Source organism: Nycticebus coucang, chromosome 3 (genome assembly GCF_027406575.1).
Source record: "Nycticebus coucang isolate mNycCou1 chromosome 3, mNycCou1.pri, whole genome shotgun sequence".
Classification (NCBI taxonomy): domain Eukaryota; kingdom Metazoa; phylum Chordata; class Mammalia; order Primates; family Lorisidae; genus Nycticebus; species Nycticebus coucang.
Genome location: NC_069782.1, coordinates 17,717,861 through 17,743,835, shown reverse-complemented (window position 1 = coordinate 17,743,835; position 25,975 = coordinate 17,717,861). Strand labels below are relative to the sequence as shown.

General features: G+C 38.7%; 1 protein-coding gene and 1 long non-coding RNA gene across 6 annotated transcripts in view; one reads left to right on the top strand and one right to left on the bottom strand.

The window, feature by feature from the left end:
• Positions 1-25,975, bottom strand: part of SLC41A2 (solute carrier family 41 member 2) — a 119,688-nt gene that overhangs the window by 66,691 nt on the left and 27,022 nt on the right. For all 5 annotated transcript variants that reach the window (XM_053585763.1, XM_053585764.1, XM_053585762.1 and 2 more), the window contains exons 3-6: positions 20,779-20,886; positions 11,171-11,242; positions 5,915-6,059; positions 2,252-2,398 (exon numbers count right to left, since the gene is read on the bottom strand). In XM_053585763.1, coding sequence (XP_053441738.1) covers positions 2,252-2,398; positions 5,915-6,059; positions 11,171-11,242; positions 20,779-20,886 — 472 coding nt within the window. The remainder of the gene's footprint in view (positions 1-2,251; positions 2,399-5,914; positions 6,060-11,170; positions 11,243-20,778; positions 20,887-25,975) is intronic.
• On the top strand, positions 14,442-17,922 carry LOC128582147 (uncharacterized). Its single transcript, XR_008378994.1, has 3 exons — positions 14,442-14,840; positions 14,952-15,091; positions 17,436-17,922. It is a non-coding gene; the product is annotated as an uncharacterized LOC128582147 (long non-coding RNA).

Here is a 25,975-nt window from a genome sequence, read left to right as displayed (position 1 = left end):
AGTTAAACTATTAATGCATCATGACATAACATTCAAAATTCTAAAAGCTTTAGCTAGTAACACATTATGATCAAGGCTTTTGTAAGAGTTTACCACTCGTATAATTAAAATAATAAAATTTTAAAAGTCAGCACACATTATTTTCCTCACCAGTTGTTTATCTTCTGAAATCTCATAGTATTTAGTCTGTATTGGTATAACAATTTCAATATTTATTATGGTGGCATTCTTCAATGGCATTCTCTTTCTTACTTTCTTACCACTGTGTCTTCAATTGAGGAGACACCTGGTATTTGGCAAGCAGCTGAGAAATGTGTTACAAAAAACTTAATGGTAATTCAAATACTCAAGTCTGAAAATAATATATCTTTCCTTTCTATGTGTATAGGGGAACTCATCCCAGAACCACTAATAACCCTTCATCCCTATGTTTACCCTCTATGTTCCTGGGCAAACCTACAGAATTTCTGTTCTCTTAATAATTTTGGGAAGAAATCCCCGTCGTCTTCTATTCCTCTTTCTTCTTCCTAACCTGATCCTTAAAGTAGAAGAGACTTGTCTAATTGGGAAGACAAGAGAAAAGGATGCTAACGCATGCCCTTATTGGCTTTCTCTTTGGGGACCCAGCCTTTTGATGATGGTCTCCCTTCTCCATTGGAGTTAACAGCCTGTCCTTATGCAGTGAGCACTTTAAGTTGTCTAGCTGTCTGTCTGTAGTGGTGGGTGAGTTTAATGGAGTGGAAGAAGAATACTCTGAAGCTGCACTTTCTAATACTAGTCATAGGCAAATATTTCAATCCCTGTCTTTGGCATCTATTTCTAAATTGTATAATAATTTAGAGAAGGAAAAAGAGTATAACCAATTTATCACCCCAATAATATAAATTAGAGCACATTTAAGATTATCCCTTTAGTAATGTAACTTATTTTCTGTGTTCTCTTTGAGTTAGAAAGAAGAGAACCATTACCCTGAATATGCGAATATGATCAAACATATATTATTCCTTGTATATTGCATGACAGTCATTTATCATCTTATACCTTACTTTACGTGGATGCATCTTTATCTTCTAAATGAGAAAAATTCTCCTTGAACAGACACATCAAGTCATATTAAATATTTTCTTTATGCCATTCACTAAGCAATTTAAGGCAATTTTATACACTAAATGAAGCTTCCCTTGATAGCTCCAAAAGTTGTAGAAAATTATTGCCTTTGCTAGATTAAAGCCCTTTATTTTGAGAACACATAGTTGAGACCCTTCTTCAAACTAAATGTACTTCAGATTTATTTTAAAGTATACCAAGAATCTGTATAACATTCATCAAAATAATTGAGGATACGTGAATAAATGTTTGCCTCTGACTTGGCTTACAGACTATCTTTTTTTCCCCTTGTATTACTTTGGATTTCTGTTTTCACTATCTTTTTTTTCCCCTTGTATTACTTTGGATTTCTGTTTTCACTATCTTTTTTTCCCCCTTGTATTACTTTGGATTTCTGTTTTCTCTCTCTTTCTTTCTCTCTCCCTCTTTTTTTTTAGTTTGGCATCATAAAAAGTGAAAGAAAAAGAACCACAATGAAAACTGCTCACAAATCATATTACTTTACCATTGACAGCAGTCTCCAAGTCCAAATTCATTAGATCCTATAAATGCTCTATCACTATTTATCAGGAATTACATACATGACTCCAACTACACATAGCATTCAGGCTTATTTTCACAAGGACTTTTTTCTTTTTGTTAACTGCCAAGAAGCCACTTAGGGGTGTAGTATCTGATGGGGAAAAAAATAGCCCATTGGGAAATTTCAAATACCACAATAACCTTATATTCTGAGAAGTTAGTTCAACACACATAACAGAGTACGGTAGGCTGACTCCTAGCCGGCTGCACATGTATAGGAAAGAGCAGAAATCACAGAGTATGATAGACCTGTGTTCAACCTTTCCACCAGTAGCTGTGTTAAGTTGAGTTAATATATAATTTCTATGATCCTCAGTCCTCTCATCTAAAATTAGGAATAATCCTTCTCTTACAGAGTTTTAAACTCTACAAGAGTAGAAAAAATATATGAGAACCACAACGCATAGTAGATGTACCACAAACAGTAATTAACATTCTAATCAGTCTCAATAAGAGTTCCAATACAGGTGAAGATCACCATGGATTCATGACATTTCCGCAGCAGTTATTTATTTTAAAAGAATGTGAATAACACACAATATTTAGTTTCAAGTCAACTTACCGAGACAAGAGTACAAACCCTGACTTATCCAAGCCAATATGGCAAGAGTTATAAGATCGCCAAAACTAGCAGCAATGGGTGTAGCAACATTATCAGGATTTATACCAGTCTTCTTTGAACCAACGATAACCCCAACCATTATTATTCCTAGAAAAAAGAATGTTCATTGCTTTGTATGCTATTATTTAAAGTCAATCAATCCCCCCACATACTAAAATATGTAGGATAGATAAACAGCATTATCAGTTCCATTTCGATTGCTTGGATAAACTGACTAAAGCAAACAAAACATTTTACCCTGAGGCTCTAGCAATGCCTTTCAACAAACTCCAGTGGGGATCATAGAAGATTTAAGAAGTTCAGAGTTGCACTTAAGAGACTCGAAAGCTACTAAAATAATGTTAAAGCTGAAATTTCAAATTTAGTGACATTTATATGTTTAAGGTACTGTATTTGTGTGTATCAAACCCAAAGATTTTAATTTTAACCCTCAAATCAAGTATGAAAACATCAAAAAAGGTGAGTCATGTTTATAGGCATAGCCACTGGAAGAGGACCAACAAAAACAGATTTGTTCACATTTGGCAACTATGAATACTTGCTTCATTTTCTTTTCTTTTCTTTTTTCTTTTTATTTTTTGAGACAGAGCCTCAAGCTGTCGCCCTGGGTAGAGTGCCATGGCATAACAGCTCATAGCAACCTCCAACTCCTGGGCTCAAGCGATTCTCCTGCCTCTGCCTTCCAAGTAGCTGGGACTAAAGGTGCCTGCCACAATGCCGGGCTATTTTTTGGTTGCAGCCGTCATTGTTGTTTGGTCGGCTTGGGTTGGATTCGAACCCGCCACTTCAGGTGTATGTGGCTGGCGCCTTAGCCACTTCAGCCACAGGCGCCGAGCCTGCTTCATTTTCTTATTTAAAAGCATTCAAGTATTAAGAAGTGGGACATAATTAAACTGCAAACATTGAAGGCTTAAACACGAGAAATAGTCTTCGTAAAAAATATTCTTTAAACTCAAAGTTTCTGTCTACAAACTACAAAAGAATAAAAGATGAAAATGTTGACTATGTATGTAATACTTATATATATATATTTTTTTATTTTTTATTATTTTTTTTTTTTTGGTTTTTGGCCGGGGCTGGGTTTGAACTCCCCACCTCCGGCATATGGGACCGGCGCCCTACTCCTTGAGCCACAGGCGCTGCCCAATACTTATATTTTTATATCCTTGTCTTCTTGAATCACACAAATTGGAGAAAGATGATTAAAATTTATATGCACACCCAATTATATAGATTTTCTCACGCCAACCCATTTATTAAAAGGATGCAAAGAAAAGTTTAAATGTTTGGTTTATTTATTTTATATGCTAACCATAAATCAATATGGAACCCTTAAATACAGTTATGGAAAAAAATGAACAGAATCTCACTACATGTTTAGAATAAAAATGAGTCTAAATGTTTTTGTTCCAGCATATTCATTTTATCTATAATAAAAATGAGGTCCTGGGGAGTAGAGTTTAAATTCCTGCCTATGATCACATAGTTTGTAAGTGACTATCTAGCTCAGTGTTTTTTTACCTTATTCCAAAAAGCCAAAAATTTAAAAAGCAGAATTTTTGTCCTATATCAAACAATGCCTCACCTCTTAATATTCTAGAGGCTTTTTCAATCACTGGGCTTGTCTTTCCCATAATATTATTGTAAAAATTTTAAAAAGCAGCAGCACAAAAGTTTAAACAAGATGTGCCTGTATAGAGTTCTTCTCCCAACATCAGCATATTTAAAGATCTATATGGGAAGTTCATCTATACACAGTGCCATCTGTATCTTTTCAGCTGAAAACAAATATTTTGTAAGCGTTGTGGTCCAGTTGAAAGAGCTGGGAGTCGGGAAACTTGACTTATAATTCTGGTTCTGCTGCTAACAACTGACAGGCTTGGACAAGTCAGATTTCTTACCTATGAAATGTGGTTAATAGCATCTGCTTTATACATTAACATGGTTATAAAGGTCAGGTTATCATAAAATTAGAACACCCATTATTCAAAGTAAGAAGTTTTTTGTGTTTTTTTTTATAGACAGAGTCTCACTTTGTCGCCATCAGTAGAGTGCTGTGGCGTCACAGCTCACAGAAACCTCCAACTCCTGGGCTTAGGCGATTCTCCTGCCTCAGCCTCCTGAGTAGCTGGGACACAGGCGCCCGCCACAACACCCGGCTATTTTTTTGTTGCAGTTCGGCCAGGGCTGGGTTCGAACCCGCCACCCTTGGTACATGGGGCTGGCACCCTACCCACTGGGCCACAGGCACCACCACAAAGTAAGAAGTTTTAAACAAATATATTTCAAAAATCTGAATTTTGGTAGTTTTGAAAAGCCCAGGCATTTCAAATACTTATTAGACTGAAAAATGTTAAACAACACTTTCGAAATGAAACAAAATCAGAAAGAAAACAGAAGCAAAGAGCCTAAAGAAACAGACTGCTGATGCCATAACTTTGTTTTTTTTTTTTTTTTTTGTAGAGACAGAGTCTCACTGTACCACCCTCGGGTAGAGTGACGTGGCGAAACACGGCTCACAGCAACCTCTAACTCTTGGGCTTATGTGATTCTCTTGCCTCAGCCTCCCGAGCAGCTGGGACTACAGGCGCCCGCCACAACGCCCGGCTATTTTTTTTGTTGCAGTTTGGCCGGGGCTGGGTTTGAACCCGCCACCCTCGGCATATGGGGCTGGCGCCCTACTCACTGAGCCACAGGCGCCGCCCCATAACTTTGTTTTTTTAAACCAGAAATTTAATTTTCCAGTAGCTTAACTTCACTCTGCTTTGGCCAGCGTTAACTCTATTTGATTCTATATAAGGATAAGAAACTATCCCTAATATAATTTAAGTACTAAAACAAAATGCTTGAAAATACTTTGGAAGTCAGGTCTTAATTTTAGTAAGATTCCCTAAATTCCCAGAATCTAACCAAAAAAAAAGTGATGTGAGTGAAAAGATAGCAATTATAAAATAAAAATAGCCAAGTCTTTATAATTAGGATTCCATAAAAACCTAATTTTCTAGTACAAAGATCATATTAATAAATAAATACAAAGAAAGACAGCCCACTTAAAAAGAAGTTAATCTTTAAAACCTCCTGGCTCTTTAAACTTCCACAGCCAACAATACAGTGTCTTAATTGTAAGGTTATATTTGTATTGCCACAGAAACAGGGGAGAAACTGTTTTTGGAATCTGAAACTTAAAATTTTTTTAACAGAGGGACTGCTTTTGAAACTCAGAATTCCTGGAACACTTGTTGTTACTCAAGTGACAAGCCAGTAAATCCCTTGCAAGGTTTCCAGAAAGGAGTTTCTCAATTAATTGAACTTACAGAAACAAATGAATGTCTCGGCTATCTTCCTGATCTCTCTTGGGAACTATAGCAGAGTATCTAAGGCTGGGAGACAATCTCAGAAAATCCTATTCTACAATAAGGTTTATAAATAAAGAAACAAATAGATCTGGAATAATTAAGGTTATTTTTGAAGTTTGTAGACAACTTTTTTTTCTGTTGTTTTCATTATAAGTATCATTTAAATAAACGTAGATAAAAGTCATCTTAGGAAATAAATAATTTAAAAATACGAGGCTGTAGAGGAGACATCTATAAATTCACCTACCCTGCAGAAGAGATGCAATGAAGGCGGTTGCTACGCTGCTGGAGCACAGAAGTATGGAATGATCAAGGTAGTATTTTCCCTCCGGAATCCAGCCCAGTATGATCGCTGCCACAGCCGCTAGAAAACCAACTACTGTTGCCTGAACCTAAAAGAATTTTTACAAAACCTAACTGAATTATCCATTTTAAAAGCATTTTAAAATTTTGATTATGTAAATATCATAGATTAAAAAGTCAAAAACAATCCTGCATATGGTAATTGAGCTGCATTACCTTTCAGAGTAGCTACTGCATTTTAGTTTTTTTTTTTTTTGTAGAGACAGAGTCTCACTTTACGGCCCTCGGTAGAGTGCCGTGGCCTCACACAGCTCACAGCAACCTCCAGCTCCTGGGCTCAAGCGATTCTCCTGCCTCAGCCTCCCGAGTAGCTGGGACTACAGGCGCCCGCCACAACGCCCGGCTATTTTTTGGTTGCAATTTGGCCGGGGCCGGGTTTGAACCCGCCACCCTCGGTATATGGGGCCGGCGCCTTACTCACTGAGTCACAGGTGCCACCCCAGCTGCATTTTAGTTTTAACATTCCCTAACATGGTGGATTCTCCTGCTGCCCTTACCTGGTGATACTAAGAATGGAAAGGGATCTGAGAGTCAGTTTTCAACAAGCACCCCAAGTGATGCTGGTGGCATAATCCACAGATCATCTAAGATCACCACCTTCAGACTGAGCAGTCCCCAATCCATACATCTGAAACCTGACTTTAGAGGCAGCGTTGGCAAGAGATTGGATTTTATAATTGAATGATGGGAGTTTGACTCCTGGATCCATCATCTTGTAGCAAGTTATTTAAGTTCATGCACTCGATGAGAATTTCTTTTCTTTCAATGAGTATTTATTTATTTATTTAGAGACAGAGTCTCACTCTGTCACCCTGGGTAGAATGCCGTGGTGTCACAACTCACGGCAACCTCAAACTCTTGAGTTTGAGCAATCCTCTTGCCTCAGCCTCCTGAGTAGCCGGGACTACAGGTGTGTACAACCACACCCGGTCAATAAGTATTTATTTAGATTCTACTATGTACAATGTGCTATGCTTGGTGTTGTGCTGTAACAGTGGTGAAAAACAGATTTATTCCCTGCCCCTCAGAAAGCTCTTGGTCACTGGGAGAAACAGACATTTAAAAATAACTTCACATGGGCGGCGCCTGTGGCTCAAAGGAGTAGGACACTGGCCCCATATACCAGAGGTGGCGGGTTCAAACCTGGCCCCAGCAAAAAACTGCAAATAAATAAATAACCTCACAGATAATCACAATCATGATTAGTGCTATGGAAATTGCAGTTTCCTAATCTTTAACCTAACAATGATAATATCCAACTTTGAGATTGAAATTAATTATACAAATATATAAAGTACATCCAATAGTGTTGACACAAAGCAACACTCAAAAAACCTGCAACTGAGGAAAGTCACACGGATTGCAAGCTCAGATTAATAGACTGTCAGAACCAAAAGAAATCCAAAAGACATTATCCCACTGATTCTTACCTTTGTTTGTGTCATGGACTCCTTTGACAATCTGGTAAAAACTCTATATAATAGGGTGGCACCTGTGGCTCAGTGAGTAGGGCGCCAGCCCCATATAATGAGGGTGGTGGGTTCAAACCCGGCCCCACCCAAACTGCAACAGAAAATAGCCAGGCGTTGTGGCAGGCACCTGTAGTCCCAGCTACTCGGGAGCCTGAGGCAAGAGAATCGCCTAAGCCCAAGAGCTGGAGGTTGTTGTGAGCTGTGACACCACAGCACTCTACCAAGGGTGACAAACGTAGACTCTGTCTCTTAAAAAAACAAAAACAAAAACAAAACTCTATATAATAGAGATCCTTTTTTTCTAGAAAAAACATAGTGGCACTCAATATTTGGAGTAAAATTTCTTGGTGCTCACCAATTGTCTAAGGCCCATCTATGTACTAGAAGACAGGGGTCCGGGTGAAAAAGTCCCACAGTGTGACCTTGTCATACAGTAGAAGAATAGGAAAGCAAGGTAATGACTTGTGGTGTCCTGGACTGTAGCCCCATGATCTTGCATTATAGCTCCTCTTGTGTCCCCCACAAATTCAGAGCTGAGACTCATGCTATAAGCACCATTACGGCTACAGCAGTTGCTGAAATATTTCACTATTTTCGTACTGGTTAGCACGTAGCACGATAATACTTTCCAGCAATACTCTTACAGTATAAATCCTAGGACTGTGATTCCAAGTCTTTGCTGCTCTGCCACCTGAACACAGAGCTCCAGAGCCTGCTGCAGACATCCTGGTATGCACGTGAGCATAGATGCATCTATCCAGGTAGTTCTGAAAAAATGGAAGCTACACAGCTGGGATGAGGAAGTCTTGTTCTGTATGCCAGTAAAAGAATGACTCACTGAAAAATGACTAATTGTGCCCACTACTACTTTTGATCACTTCCCATTGCCTTCAAAGCAAAGTCTAGGTCAAAGTAGTAAATGGGGAGGTGAATAGGAGTCATGGGCCTACATAGATGTTGGTACAGGACATGTCCCTCTGGTGAAGTAATGGTTCCTCAGATGGGATGGGACTTGGCTTAATTAGACTGCTTACGCACAGGTTGGGGTGACTGCTCTGTGTAATCGTGAAGAAGTCTGTGACAGGTAGCTTACTGGGAGCCCATTTAACAGGCCCCAAAGCACATCCCCAGTAAGTGAGAGCGTGAGCTTCCTCCTTCCTTACCCCCTACCTCCATCCATTGCCAGTCTCCAGGGGAGGAGCCTTAAAGCAGCCCCTCCCCACACTCATCTACTTCCTCACAAGTTTTGTCAGATGAAGCCTCAGGGAATAACCTCTCCCCTATCTCGATCTCTACCCTTCGAGCTTCTTTGTTTCATGCTTTTATCTGCTGGGAACTGAGTTTCAACCAATTGCTGCCTCACTGGCTGCCACCAGTTGTGTCCTAATGGGCCCTCTTGAGTTCCCTGTTCTTCATACGTCCTTGGTGGAGCGAGGCACATAAAGACACATACTTCTGGCTATGGCAACTTGGATCAATGAATCCTCAGCCATGTCCGGCTCCCATCCTGACCAACAGTTGCAGGGAGAGAGGATGATAGAGAAGAGTGAAGGCTAAAAGTTGGAGGAAGAATTAAAAGCTGTGATTATTAAAACAATTTGCTGAATAATTTATACAACTCATATTACTTTGTAAGAGTTTAAGGTTTTTAAGGAATAAAATAGAGTATATTTTCAAATTGTTATTTTTATTGATTATTTATAGTACGCTATGGTTGCTAAATATTTTGATTATTACCCCCTGTGATTTCAAGCTGAAAAGAATCTTTTTTTTTTTTTTGTTTTGGAGATAGAGTATCACTATGTCACCTTCGGTAGAGTGCCGTGGTGTTGCAGCTCACAGCAATCTCAAACTCTTGGGCTCAGCCTCCCAAGTAACTGGAACTACAGGTACCTACCACAATGCCTGGCTATTTTTTGTTGCAGTTGTCATTGTTGGTTAGCTGGCCCAGGCTGGGTTTGAACCCACCAACTTTGGTGTATGTGGCTGGTGCAGTAACCACTGTGCTATGGGTGCCAAACCTGAAAAGAATTTTAGACATCTCTTATGTGATGCTATGATTTAAAAGAGGAAAGAGAAACCCAGAAAGGTTAGGTAAATTAACAAAGGTTATACAGCTAGTTAATGTTAGAGCTGAAGTCATATTCCAGATTTTCTTATTTCCAGATCTGTGACGTTAGAAGCAATTACACAGGTATTTTTAAAATTCCTTTATTTCTCTGTCCTTGAGATACATTACATGAGAAGTAGACATTTTCTTGAATCACTGAATAATCTGTAAGCTTTCTGCTCTATTTAAACAGCACAAGAAGTCTTAATGTCTTTAGTAAATCTGATAAGCTCACATTGTACTTTGAATGCATATGAAATTATGTTCCTGCAATCATGTTCTCCATATTATGTCCTAGCTGAGCTAGCCAAAATTAGTGTGCATTCCCTAAGCTCACACTAGCTGGAGAATTACTAGGGGTAGCTGCAGTCTTCTGTCTTGGAGATAGAAAAGCGTAAAGGGAGAGGATGAAGAGATACCTGAGATTAGAAAGAGCTGTAGATTATACACAATCCATGGTTTAGTGCACACATAATTGGTCATTTAATGTATTGGTTTACATCAACACTAATAACTACCAAATTAACAAACACTCAACTTAAATACATGATTGACCATAATATATAGAATAGAGCTCAGTTTATTTTTCATATATATATATTTTTTTTAGAGTCTCACTTTATCACCTTCAGTAGAGTGCCGTGGAAATCACAGCTCACAGCAACCTCTAATTCCCGGGTTTAGACAATTCTCTCACCTCAGCCTCCTGAGTAGCTGGGACTACAGTCACCCACCAGAACGTCCGGCTATTCCTTTTGTTACAGTTTGGCCACGGCTGGGTTCGAATCTGCCATCTTCGGTATATGGGGCTGGCGCCCTACCCACTGAGCCACAGGTGCCGCCCAAGTTTAGTTTAATTAAATGAATAATTTACTTTTTAAAAAAGCAGAAAAATAACACTTAAACAATAAAGTGTTAAATATTTATTTGTACAGATACTAATACAAATTCAGGCTCTACCACACTTTTTTTATGGGGGCGGTGGGGTGGATACAGAGTCATACTCCATCACCCAGGCTGAGTGCAGTGGCTAATCACAGCTCACCACAACCTCCAATTCCTTGGGTCAAGCAATGCTTCTGCCTCAGCCTCCCAAGCAGCTGGGACAACAGGTATGCATGTCACCAGGCCCAGCCACTTTCTTCTATTTTTTTGTAGAGACAAGGTTTTGATCTTGCTCAGACTGATCTCAAAGTCCTGACCTTGAGCCATCCTCCTGCCTGAGCCTACCAAAGTGCTAGGATTACAGGTGTGAGCCACTGTGCCCTGCCTATAATGTACTTATGATAGAAAATATTTTGTGTATTTATCCCATATTTTGTGTATTTTATATATATATATATTTCCTATTTAGAAAAACTTTCAGAGATCATGGGTATCCATTTATTCCATTAATTTTTTCAAGGTGCTAAATTATCATTTTAGTGTTTCCTGAAACAATTAAATGATAAACTCATAGTACTAAAATTATGCCCATCTTAAAGGTGATTACCCAAGATCTGTAAATTAAGTAGGTAGTATTTGTAAAAAAAAAAAAAAAAAGAAGTGCGCCACTTACCTGTTTTAAAGCCAAGTTGCCAATTATTAGATTCCACTTTTCAATGGGTGAGTCCATCTTTCCAATATTTACCTGTTGAGGTAGACATTTTCATGTATCACTGAAAAATCTGTAAGCTTTCTGCTCTATTTAAACAGCACATGAAGTCTCAAATTAATGTCTTTTATAAATCTGATAGCTCGCATTGTACTTTGAATATGTGTATAATTCTGAATTCACTACCAGTTTGGTACCTCTAACATTTAACTTGCCTGAAATGTTTAGAAAAAAATGTTTTTGTTTTCTTAACTATCTTACAAGAACTAGTGGACCAGTTAGTATGATTCACCTACTAACTGATGTTATCTTACAACTAACATCATCAGGTATCATCCTAACACAACAAATTTTGTGTACTAAGGCCCAAAATGAATAATTGCATAATTTTGAACTGCTAGCATTTAATTCCGCATCATCAAACTAATCTAACTTGAAGAATTGTTGACCCCAAAAAATCAAGATACAAATAAATCATTCACATGTACATAATTTATATTTGAGTCAAGACAAAAACTGTTAGCAATAGAATTCTTTCAGTTCACAAATACATTCTGATCATGCACCTCAACTATTTAATTGTATGCATCTTTCTGCTAAATAGAAGAATATGCTCTAAAATAATGTTATTCACACATCTGAACTGCTTTGGAAACTAAATCATATTTCTCAACCACTTAGGATTCAAAAAACTGTATCAAATCTGCTAAGTTTTTCTATTGCACTTGTTTGGAAAGCAATGAACAATCATTAGTAAAAAACACTATATTGAACTGTGTTTCAAATTTTTATTTGTCATCTTCTTGGTCATGGAAGATTTTCAAATCTAAAAAAGTCTATAGGGGAATGTTTATGCATTCCCCTATAGACTTTTAGAGGTACCTAAGAGTTGTTACCTCTGTGTAGTTTTAACCACGAACAGACTAAGAGGTTAGCTCGCTGACTTCAGACCAGCAGGTTAAATGCTACATTATCATTTCTTCTGTCAGTTGGGAAAACAGATTCTATTCCGTAATCTCACTCTGAACTTTAGTCTCAGCAACCGCAAATATGGAGATTTATCACTGTGGCAGAATAACTACTCATGGAGTCATTATTGATGTATTTCTTTCCTAAGCTTAGAAATCTACATTATTGATGAAATTCATATTTGTAGCTCTAACAAGCTGGGGCTTTGGTCAAGTGAGTAATAAGGTACAAGCAATGTTGAAAGAATGAACCTACATCCGGTTTAAAGTTTGAGAAATGAGTCTGAATAAAATTAGCATGATTTTTAAATAACTCTTAGAAAAATGCCTATAGCTATAGGAAGCAATCTAAAATAATTCCATGAGAAAGTGCAAGACATAAAGACTCCAGGGTTGTTTAATGACCAATGGAGACACATATAAATACATTAGGGCACGGGAAAAGACCCAGAAAGGTGGCAGTGACAGAATGATGGGTGCCAGGAACCGGGTTTGCAGCTGTGCCAGATTTACTAGCTATCCTCCCACTCATCCCTTTTAAAGCCCACAGCTACATTCCTCAGCTTTAGCAGCCAAAGTTTTGAGCAAATCTTACACTCAGATTTTTAGTCTTGCCTTTTTCTGTACGTTCAGATTTTTCCTCCCTAAATTTCAAGCTACTCTGCCAGCTCTGAGCTCTGTCTTCTACCACCTTGACTGTAAGTTTCCTGCCACGAGATCCAGGGACAGGAGAACTTCCTCAGGGAAAAACATCACAACTTTGCAATTCTTATCCATTGCAATTATAGCTTTTAAGGGCAAACCCTACTTTCTATCTACTTTTGACCACCTTCCATTGCCTTCAAATTGTCTAGATTTTGTAATTATTCATCTCTAGGAGATTAATTACTTTATTCTATCATTAACTGGAATGAGGAACCATATTATATATTTTTATATACTTGAAATATTTAATAATAAACCATAATCGGGTGGCGCCTGTAGCTCAAAGGGGTAGAGCGCCAGTCCCATATGCTGGAGGTGGCAGGTTCAAACCCAGCCCTGGCCAAAAAAAAAAAAAACTGCACAAATAAATAAATAGCAGTGAACTCTTTAAAAAAAAAAATCCTTTAAAAAAAAAATAATAAACCATAATCCACTAAAACAACAAACACAAATATCTTTCTGGATATACAGAGGTGAGGCATCTGTTCATTATCTTGCTTGTGTTGGTAGTTACTACTTTTCTATCTACTAATTTGCTCACTTTTACCCGTCTCAGATCCACAGAGAATTTTGAGTGGCCAATCCTTGTCTCGAATTTCACCTAATCTACCTGCCAATTCTGTAGGCCCTCCCTGAAAATTAGTTGTGGACTCCAGCGACTTCTCACTACATCCACTGTTACCACCTTGATCCAGACCAACATCATCTCCAACCTGTATTACTGCAACAGACTCCCAAGTGGTCTCTCTGCTTCAGTCCTTTGGCCTCTATACTCATGTCTCAACATAGTCAAAAAGAATCTGTTGAAAAATACCTATCACTCCTCCATCCAAGACCTTCTAATGTCTCTCATCTCACAAATAACCAAAGTCCTTACAATGGTCTATAAAGCTCTATGTAATCTGGCCTCTGGTTATTCACCAACATCATCCCCTAAAAATTCTCTCCTCCCACACCTGGTCTCAGCCCTACTGGCCTCTATCCTGTTCATCTAACACAGTGGTTTTCAAACTTCAATGTGTATCAGAATCATCTGGAGAGACTGTTAGACCATAGATTGCTGAACCACAACCCCAGAGTTTCTAGTTGATTAGCTCTGGAGTGGGGGCAAGAATTTGTATCTCTAACAAGTTGTTGATACTACTGATCAGAAGACCGAGGTCTTTCCTAGTACCCTTTCTTCATTGCCTGGGACATTCCCATATCAAATACCTCAAAGCCTCACTTTTTATTTCCTTCCATTTATGACTGAAGTATCTTCTTATCAGTGGCATAATTCTAGATGTATGGAAGATAACAATCACATCTTTACCTCCCCCAGAGAAAGGTACAGTTAGATCACCTTGCAGTGGAGACCACAGTGGGTAAGCTCTTCCCATGAGCTGAGCTTCTCCTCAGCTTTAGAATTAAATATGAACAGACAAACGCACATAAATAGACATTTGAGAAAATAACCTAGCACAAAATATGGACACCCTAACAAATAAAGTTAAACAAGATTAAGATTACATTCACCTTTATTCAGTTTTAATGGTAATATATAATCAAACTGAACAGCAAATTTCATTCAGAGCACATTCTCTTTTTAACCAGATTCCCCGTAGCATGGCCTATTTCAAAATGGATTGGCATATTCCATCTATTATTTGAATTTAAATAAATGCTGGATAATGCTCAGGAATAGTAGTTGTGAAATGTTTTCTTTGAGGTAAGTTAGTCAAAATTTCACTTTTCCTGGCAAAGTTATCAAGTTGCTTAAATGTTTGTATGCTTAACTGTATTTATCAGAACAAAGTTCATTTTCCAACAAATGAAACCAAAGCCTCCTTTTAACTTCCATCCTCTAACTTTCTTCTCTCTCAAATGTGGTCACTTTTGTTTTTCAAGACCTCTTCTTCATTCTCCTCTCCTGCCAAAAAACCTCTTGGATTGAGTCCTACCTTGGCCGCCCACCAACTCTCGTAAGATAACGCAAGTGGGGAAAGATGGGAGATGGAACACATGTATATAGTTTCACTAATTCTCAAAGACTCAGACTACATAAAATGTTTTTTTGCTTGTTCTTTCTAAAGATCAAAGCTGGAAGTGTACTTGACGCACATCCCAGCTGGATGCCAAATGGTCAAGGGTTGAAATCAACATTCGCTGACACCAAATGTCACCATTTTATAACTAATTACTGAGATACAAGAATATGAAACTCAATACAAATGTAAATAACTTATTATAACTTAATAGATTTGTTAAATAAATACTTTCTTAGCTGTGCAAGCTACTGGATTGATCCTATGGTTACTATACTTCATATTTGTAATACTATATAACTACCTTTTATTTACTTTAAATTTTTTCTTTTTTCTTTTTTTGGAGACAAGGTGTTGCTCTGTTGCCTGGACTGGAGTACAGTGGCATCACCACAGCTCACTACAATCTCACATTCCTGGGCTCAAGAAATCCTCCTGGCTCAGCCACGTGAGTAGTTAGGACTGCAGGCGCCCTCCACCATGTCTGGCTAATTTATCTATTTTTTGTAGAGACAGGGTTTCACAATGTTGCTCAAGATGATTTCAAACTACTGGGCTCAAAGGATTCTCCCACTTCAGCCAACCAAAGTACTAGGATTACAGGTGTGAGCCACAGTGCCCAGCCTTAATTTTTAAACAAGTCATTAGAGAATCAAGATTGTTTATGGCTAGATTTGCCAGTCTAAATACTGTTGAGAATGACGGTATCACTAAATTATTAGGCTTTCTTTCCGATCATATAATAATTAGTAAAAGATTTGTCTCCAATTCCTAGCTTTGACAATTTGGCTGATAATAATGATATAATTTCATGGTGGGTGCTTGTAGTCCCAGCTACTTGGGAGGCTGAGGCAAGAGAATCACCTAAGCCCAGTAGTTGGAGATCTGTGAGCTGTGTGAAGCCATGGCACTCCACCGAGGGCGAAAAAGTGAGACTTTGTCTCTACAAAAAAAAAAAAGATATAATTTCATTAAAATAATTCCATAAACTGAAGCTGTAAGGGCTGTTTGATGATGATGCTTTCTAAATATTTCCAGATGGGTCTAAGATCTTTGCAATAACTTACATTTTTTATTTTATATTTTTAAGTGCACTTACTGCTTTATATAATAATCACTTGAAAAAAAAATATATATCCTTAAACCTTGGATCTAAAAGTGTGAAAATGGAGCAATGTAACTGGCTCTCAAGGTAACAAAAGAAGTAATAAATTTCCATCTGTGTGTCAGCTATTACTTCTCTATGCCAATTTCTATATCTTCTCAAGAGCAGAATGATGGGATTTTTATATCAACTTTATATAATAAATACTTGAATGCTTCCAGACACATCCATTTGGCTATTTCAGAAGGCTCCAGTAAAAGAACTGCTTTCTCTACAAACAACCACTGGTTGTTACTTAGTAGTCCTGTTATGTTGGTATTGTTACCTGCAGAGTACAATATTAAGGTCCTTTTGTTTAAGCAACCTTTTCAATATATAATATAACTGCCCTTCTATCTTGTTTTATTATCTTACATATATCACAAGGCAGTTTTCAAAACCTCTTGTACATCATGTAACTTTCCTTAATCTAAAAGAAATTTTGACTCCTGGAATCTAGAATCAGTAGTACTCTGTATCTCAGCCTGAGCAACATGGCAAGACTCCACCTTTATGAAAACCAGAAAAGTTAGCCAGGCCTAGTGGCCTACACCTGTAGTCGCAGCTATTCAGGAGGCTGAGGTAAGAAGATCACTTGAGCCCAGGAGTTCAAGGTTGCAGTGAGCTATGATGACACCACTACTCTACCCAGGGAACAGAGTAAGTCCTTGTCTCAGAAAAAAATAAAATAAAAAATCGTTCTCTACATCTTGTAAGAGAGGCTCCTAGTTCTGAGACCCATGCCTTAGAGGGCTCCATTTTGGCCCTATAATAGCTATGCCCTACCCCAAAAAGTGAGATGTGTATGGGGCCCAAGGAGTGTTCCTGCTTGAAGCCTGGGCCTCATCCCTTTCTAGACCATCCCAAATGGCCTGGAACTGGGCTCCTTCAAGTAGGTGTTCCTGGAGGTGAACCATGCCAACATTAAATGTGGCCCAACCCCAGGAGTACCGGGGGCGGCTTTTTGTTGCGGCTATGGACAGAGCTTGGACATGGGGCCTGAGTCATGCCTAAGGTCTTTCAGAGTATGCACATGAGGGCTAAGAGTGGGACAGGAAGGATTCAGAGGGGCTGGCTCTCTCCAAGGCACCACGTTCCCAAACAAAACCCAAGAAATCCAAAAATTCAAAATTCGATCTTAGACTTACAGATCTTCATAAGGATATATTTGTCAAAGTAGAAAGAGAGCTATTTGTTAAAGTTTGTAAACTATATAATTTGGACATTTTGTGGGCCTCCATTTGTATACCTGCCTGAAGCCCAACTGTTAAAGTAGAGCTATCTAAAATGCTTATAATTGTTTGACATTATTACTGATTAAACACCACAGGAACTTGGAATGGTCTTTTCTCAGATTTTGACATGGCTAACTCACTTTTATTACTCAGGTTCTGGCTTATGCACCATCTAGAGACGTCTTCCCCGGCAACATTATATAAAACAGCCCTCATGAATCACCCTTCGTCACGTTCCCCTGAGTTACCGATTTCCTTCACTGCCCTTACTGACATCTGAATTTGAATAAATTCCATCACAGCGGAGACCTGGCCTGACTTGTTATTCATTTATAGACTAATAGATTCTTATTTTGTTCCATAAATACCTGTATATAATCTCCAACTATCACTACTTATTGTGTGGCTCAAATTGTCCCAGATCTGGCCAGGATGTCACCCTGTCCTCACACCTCCATCTGTTTGTTTTACTTTGTTTTTCTGTTTTCAGCACTTTACTTTCTGCCATCACAAGATGTCCCAGGTTCATAGGTTTATCTTGTACTTTTCTGCTCCAGCCCACAGAGCTCTATTATCCTTAAAGCCCTTTTCATAGCCAATAACTACAATGACCATGTGCTAGATTATAGACTAAAGTGAATTTGCCAGAGTTATTCTTTTTTTTTTTTTTTTTTTTTGTGGTTTTTGGCCAGGGCTGGGTTTGAACCCACCACCTCCGACATATGGGACTGGTGCCCTACTCCTTGAGCCACAGGCGCTGCCCATTTGCCAGAGTTATTCTACTCTACCAGGTTTGGCTCTATCTAAGTGATTAGCAGATATCCCCAGACACCATCTATAGCTCACCAAATTATCTACAGGGAAAAGCAACAGTATTATATCTATAAATAATATTTTTTAAAATAATGAATATCAAACATTTTTAAATATTAAGTACCAAAAATACTGCACGTTGGCACTCAGACCAAGGCCCCAGCAGATCAATCTTATAAAGTAGATGAGGCAGCTATTAGGTTTGGTGTCTTAGCTCACTGCAACCTCAGACTCAGGCTGTGGGCATCCTGCTGCCTCAGCCTTTGGAAGCCATGGGGATTACAAGCGCCCAGGTGGGTTTTTCATTTTTTTAGGAGTCGGGGGTCTCACTCTCACTTAGTCAAGTCTCAAACTGAGCTCAAGCAATTCTCCCTCCTCAACCTCCCACAGAACTGGGATTACAGGCGTGAACCACTGCACCCGGTTGCTGTTATTAGTTTTATAAACTCTGACACAGTTACCTTGTGCAGGTAAAGGGAATATCCTGGGATATAATTTGTTCCACTATATGCTAGAGCTCTGTGTCCTCAGGAGAGTTATTCAACTGCCTAAGCCTCAGTTCCTCCTCCGTAAAATGGTGTTCCTCTCACAGAGTTGCTGTAAGACACGCTTGGAAAGCAGTTAGCACAGTACTTGGCATATTGTAAGAGCTCACCAGTACCAGATATTTCATTATTGTCCTGTGCAGAGTAAGGCTGTATGACCTTTTATATACTAGATAAAGAAAGGACTTAGAAAGTTCCACAGGGCATATGAAGCCATTAAGTCTTTTCCCTTAATAAAGCAAACCAGTAATGTTAACAAAACATTATTTAATGAATTCTCCTTCCAAGCATTTACTTTCACTCAAAAAACCTTAGGAAATTCACCTGGGGATGAGGAAATGGGGAGGGGGAGGAGAGAGTGTGCCCATCAACAGCATAGGTGTTCAGCCTCTTAACCTTTAGATGCACAAAGTTTTTTTCCTAGTTTACAAATGGATTCATTTGCTCTAGATTTTTTTTTTTTTTTTTTTTTGTAGAGACAGAGTCTCACTTTGTTGCCCTCGGTAGAGTGCCTTGACGTCTCACAGCTCACAGCAACCTCCAACTCCTGGGCTTAGGTGATTCTCTTGCCTCAGCATCCCGAGTAACTGGGACTACTATGCCCACCACAATGCCTGGCTATTTTGTTTTTTTGTTGCAGTTTGGCTGGGGCCGGGTTAGAATCCGCCACCCTCAGTATATGGGGCTGGCGCCCTATGCACTGAGCCACAGGCACCGCCCCTGCTCTAGCTTTTTTTAAAAAAAAACTTTATATACTAAAGATATGGCAATTGATATTATTATGTGATGAGTTAGTTAATTTTTGGCTATCATTCAGAGGGCAGATGGCTCCTTGAAGTGAACCTCACTAGCTCTGCGGTTTTAACCATAACTTGGTTCCACAATGGTAAGCCCCAAACAAATGTTATAATAAGAAATGTCCTTTTGGGCTTCTTAAAATAACTCAGAGCCCTGTTAGTGAGAATCTTTTTTTAGTACTTAATGTTTTTGAATGACAATTTAGCAATATGTAGCTAAAGACATATAGATTATTTTTTCTGAACAGTAATCCAACCCTAGAATCTGTCTAAAGAAATTAAGAAAAGAATGGGAAAATATATACACTAGAATATTCATGACAACTTTGTTTATAATAACAGAACATTAGAAAGACTTGGAATAAACTGCAACAGAGTGATGTCGTAGGAAAGTACACAGCCGATAACAACATAGATCTACATTCACTAAAATGGAAAGATGGTTGTGATGTACTGGTAAATGGTAATCACAGACTATACAAGAGAACATAATAGGACTCCAGTTGTTTTTTAGAATACACAGTATTTATTTACAGCACCATGTGCCTAACCATGTATACTATAGATAGGCAGGTACAGAATAGTACATATAAAATATTAATAGTGATATGGCTAAGTGGAGAATTAGGGCTAGTTTTAGATTTTTTCTTTATACATTTTTATTTTTCATCAGTTTCTACAATAAGCATGTTATTATTTTTACAATCAAAGAAAAGCTTAAATACCAGCCAACCAACAATCGAACCATAAAGAATCTTTTTTTTTTTTTTGAGACAGAATCTCACTACATCACCCTCGGTACAGTGCCGTGGCGTCACAGCTCACAGCAATCTCAAACTCTTGGGCTCAAGCGATTTTCTGCCCTCAGCCTCCCAAGTAGCTGGGATGATAGGCACCCGTCACAATGCCTAGCTATTTTTTTTTTAGAGATGAGAGCTTGCTCTGGCTCAGACTGGTCTCGAACCTGTGAGCTCAGGCAATCCACCCACCTCAACCTCCAAGAGTGCTAGGATTACAGGCATGAGCCACTGCGCACAGCCCATAAAGAATCTTAATATATGACTTACCCCATGTTTTAAGCACTGATAGTAATTGCCAGAATGTCCTGGCATTAAAGAAGGCACGTATACTACCTCTCAGGATAAGAAAGGTCTATAATTTTTCAGATTTGACAACCCTGAGACCCTCAGTGTATCATGTCAACCATAACCTCTTAGCATAGCCTCTGAGATTTATAAACTTATTGGATATATAGAAAATAAAATGTATTTTCCTGGTACAGCGTCTCCTTAACACAGAGAAACAGTCTAGGTAACGTACACACTATAGGTAATAACTTACTGCAGTAGATAACCTGGACGCCAATGTCATTTCCAAGTTTCCTTTGAGACCAAGAAGTGCAGGAACTAAAATGAAAACTTCTGTAACTTTTTTGAACACCTCCCAATGCTGTAGGGAAAAAAAAAAATAGAATTTTCTGACACTCTTTTATAAACACTTTAGAACAAAGACATTTCTAAAAATCCCAGCCTTTTTTCCAACTTTTCACCTACATTTTTAAGGACAAATACAGCTCATTTAGTCAGTGAGCACTTTTAACCCCAACCTCCTCAGCTTTGAAGCTCTGGTTTCTTTAAAAGATTCAGCTGGAGTTGGGACTGTCACTGCATCCTATTCTGCATCTAGTTTTACACAACCCCGACACCCTTTAGGTTACTTTATTTATTTATGATGGTAAGAATTAGTCTAGTTTGTGGTCAGGAGCAAACTCAGAACCAGATAATCTAGATCTGAATCTTGCTTCTAACTATTAATACAACTTTAGCAGAATATTAGAAAGACCTTGTCTGCTGGGCTTTCTAATCTTCTAAACAAGCATTGTCTAAACAACCAACAAGGGATGATGGAGTAAACTGCAGTAGAGAAATATAACAAAAAAGTACACAGCCAATAACAATAATAACATAGATCTATACTTACTGATATGGAAAGATAATCATGATGCACTTGTAAATGGAAATCACAGATTATAAAAGTGAACATATAGGAAAATTAAAAGTACTATTATTATCTAACTTCGCAAATGAAAAAAACAAAGATTTGGGGAGATTAAATTATTTCCCCAACGTCCATAGATGGGACCTAATGTTGACCTCAGAGCTCTGATTAGTCCTGTGTTCTGCTCCCCATTTTAGGGGATGAGCAGAGAGGCTGCAGAACACAGGATCATAAAAAGCAACAATCTGTCATAACCTGGCTGTGTGATCCTGGATGAGTCACGTATCTTTCTGATCTCAAGTTCTTCATCCATGAAATGAAGACGGTATTCCCCTTGTCTACTCCTTAGAGAAATGCCATGAAAATGAAAATAACAGATAATAAAGTACTTCCTAACTGAAAAGACTATACAAATACCTTAACGACACAAAATGATTTTCACAAATGCTGTTAAAGGCTGACTGTCCCAGTAAGAGACTTTATGGGCTGGACATTTTAATTTTATGCCAATAGGTATCAAGAATATGTGGCTTGTCACTAACACCAAGATGGGTGAGAAAAGTAAAGCATCATCAGAAAAATGAAAGAAAAATTCAGTTTGTTCCCTAAGTTTCCCTAGGAGCTGTTCCAGATAGGTGTAGAACCGGGGCCTAAAGAAGAGTCCAGGGAATGTTCACCACATCGGTCTTCTATAAAATCCTGGTTCAAAGGATTGTCAGGGGAAATCCCTCCAGGGTTCAAGCCAATTAAGGATGGGTCTAAAAAAGCACTGGTGGTCTGATAGCACCATAGATTTTTAGTCTTAAAAACTAATAAGCAAACAGTTTTGTCCATGTTTTACGATGGGCTAAAGATTCTGGTATGCTAGTGAAATATGTGTCCTTCCAAGATGCTACTGATGGTAACGATGAACAACAGATGATAATCAGAAATATTAACAATATCTATTCACTGATTGCTCTGTTATGTTCCTGGCACCATCTAGGCATAAAACTGTGGTCGGGGGAAGGCTCTGGACTCACATTGCCTAGGCTCAAATTCTGTGTGATTTGGGCAAAATGATGCTTTACTTTCTTCATCTAAAATATGGACACAATTATATCAATCTCATAAGATTCTGCTGAGGACCGTGTCTGCAGAGAATAATGAATTAAGTGTTTGTTAGTTATAACACCAGTTAATTTTGCTGTCAGGAGGATATAAAACACCAACAGTCCTGAGAGGGAATGCTGAGGCAGCTAGTGCCAAGAATAATACTTACAAATTTTACCCTGATACAGTATGCCCTCTGAGGCTATGTAGGTTATTATGAAATGCTAAACTTCTCATGAACATACCCTAAAGTAAATCAACTTTTTTTTGAGACAGAGTCTCAGTTTGTCACCCTCAGTACAGTGCTATGGTGTCATAGTTCACAGCAACCTCAAACTCTTGGGCTCAAGTGATTCTCTTGCCTCAGCCTCCCAAGTAGCTGAGACTCCAGGTGCCCACCACAACACCCAGCTATTTTTTGGTTGCAGTTGTCATTGTTTAGCTGGCCCAGGCTGGATTTAAACCGGCCAGCCTGGGTGTATGTGGCACGCACTCTACCCACTGAGCTACAGGTGCCGCCCAATCAACTCCTGCAGGGGTCCTCAAACGTTTCAAACAGGGGGCCAGTTCACTGTCCCTCACACCATTGGAGGGACTATAGTTTAAAAAAAAAAACCTATGAACAAATTCCTATGCACACTGCACATATCTTATTTTGAAGTAAAAAAACCAAAACGGGAACAAATACAATCACACCGTGACATGTGGCCCACAGGTCGTAGTTTGAGGACCCCTGATTCTTTCCTCAGTGATGCAGAATTTGAGGTAAACACCCACCTGTTAAACATAATGTCAGATTGCTTCCATATAAGCTAAACTCAAAACCTAAAAATCTATTTCATATCCACAAGGACAAACAAAATATTTTAAAAATAATAACAAAGCAAGTTGAACAACACATCTATGGAGTCCGAACTTAAAAATAACAGAAAATGGTTTTATAAATGTAATCGGTAAAAGAAGCTTAGGTAAATAAAAAAAGAATACAACCCCCAAATCTTTATATCTGGAGAAATTTTGTTGTTTCAAATTACTTTGAAAAAACAAGCCCATTAACTTTTAGACATATGACAAAATGCTCAGGCTCACTCATAATTCAGTAAAAGCAAATTAAAAGGTGACACATTTTCATCTGTGAGATTAGTAAAGATCAAAGATCCTTCTCTCTGAGTGCTTGGACCTAGGCACCAAACTCTGTTCCCACTCCTATCCCTACCCACAGCCCTTACCAGCCTCTGAGATCCATCCTTCGATTCTCTACTCAAGTGACATCAGCGTTTTTTAGCTCCCACCTCTGAGTGAGAACCTGCAATACTTGTCTTTCTGAGCCTGGCTTCTATCACTTAACATACTGCTGCAAATGACATGATTGCCTTCTTTTTATGGCTGAATAGTATTCCATTTTCTTTATGGAAATCTCTGCCATAATTATATTAATTATTACACCACATTAATCTCTGGTGGCACATTTTACATTATAGTTATATATAGGTGGCAGATTTTTAAATATCATTTGGTAAAATCAAAAGGTGGAGAGAAGAAAGCAGACCAGTTAGGGATCTCAGGACCCAAGAAACAACACAGTGGTGGGTTCCTTGGTTTTTTTTTTTCTTTTGCTTCATATATTCCAAACTTGAAGTTAAAGAAGCTGGCAACTCAAAAATGCCAACATGTACAGACTAGGGAAAAAAAAGCAACAACCAAAAGGCTGCTTTCTTTAGCCAAAGGACCAGGAAAGGAGCATCTCAGCAAGACAAAAAACTCTCAGACAATAACTCTTCTACTCTAGCTAAACACTCACAAGAAACTGGCCTCACACATCTCCACGGTAGCAAAGTGCCAGTGGGAAGCTTAGACGTCCTCCTTGTGAGGTTATACTGAGGTGCCCCAAAACTTCAGCCAGGGGAGTCCGAAGAACAAGTAGGGTGCCCAGAATTTCATCCTCAGCTGGAAGACTAGGCAAAGAATTCTTAGGCTTGACACCAAAAGCATGATCCATAAAAGAAAAAATTGATAAGTTGAATTTTATAATAGAAAAATTATTGCTCTGACATTGTTAAAAAGATGAAAAAGACAAGCTAAAGAGTGGGGAAAAAATATTTGCAGACCACCTATGTGACAAAGCCCTAGGGAGAAAAATGTATGCACTCTCAAAACTCAAAAGTAAAAGACCCAATTAAGAAAATTGGCAAAAGACCAAGAAGTAGTTCATTGAATAACATATAGATGGCAGATAAACCCATGAAAAGATGTTTAACATCATTAGCCATTAGAGAAATGCAAATGAAGACCCCAATGAGATTTCACTGTGTATCTATCAGAATGATTAAAATAAAAAATAGTGACCTAAAAAAAAAAAATAGCCGGGCATTGTGGTCGGCGCTTGTAGTCCCAGCTACTCAGGAGGCTGAGGCAAGACAACCACCTAAACCCAAGAGCTGGAGGTTGCTGTGAGCTGTGACACCATAGCACTCTACCGAGGGCAACAAAGTGAGACTCTGTCTCTTAAAAAAAAAATAGTGACAGTATCAGATGGGAGTAAAGCAGGTAGAGAAATGCCTTTACTCACACATTGCTGGTGGGAGCTTAAAATGGGACAGCTACTCTGAAAACATTTCTGCAGTTCTTAAACACTAACAGAATGCCACATTTTGGCAATTCACTACCTTAGAAAGATAATTATATATCAGGTAGCTTTGTAGACATAATACATTAAGAACTCCTATAAATTGGGCGGCGCCTGTGGCTCAGTGAGTAGGGTGCCGGCCCCATATACCGAGGGTGGTGGGTTCAAGCCCAGCCCCGGCCAAATTGCAACAAAAAAATAGCCGGGCGTTGTGGCAGGCGCCTGTAGTCCCAGCTACTTGGGAGGCTGAGGCAAGAGAATCGCCTAAACCCAGGAGTTGGAGGTTGCTGTGAGCTGTGATGCCATGGCACTCTACCGAGGGTGATAAAGTGAAACTCTGTCTCTAAAAAAAAAAAAAAAAAAAAGAACTCCTATAAATCAATAAGCAGCATATACATTTTAAAAATGGATAAAAGATAATTAAAAATCCACAGAAAATGGCCAATGAATATATAAAAACATGCTAAACATTAGTTATAAAAAATGTTAATTAAAACATGATAGCATTTTTCTGTCATTTGGAAAAAATGATAAAGATCAAGAATATCCAGTGTATCTCGCTCGGTGCCTGTAGCACAAGTGGCTAAGGTGCCAGCCACATATGCCCGAGCTGGCGGGTTCAAATCCAGCCTGGGCCTGCCAAACAACAAGGACAACTACAACCAAAAAATAGCCAGACGTTGTGGTGGGCGCCTATAGTCCCAGCCACTTGGGAGGCTGAGGCAAGAGAACTGCTTAAGCCCAGGAGTTAAAGGTTGCTAAAGCAATCTACCCAGGGCCACAGCACTCTACCCAGGGCAACAGCTTGAGGTTCTGTCTCAA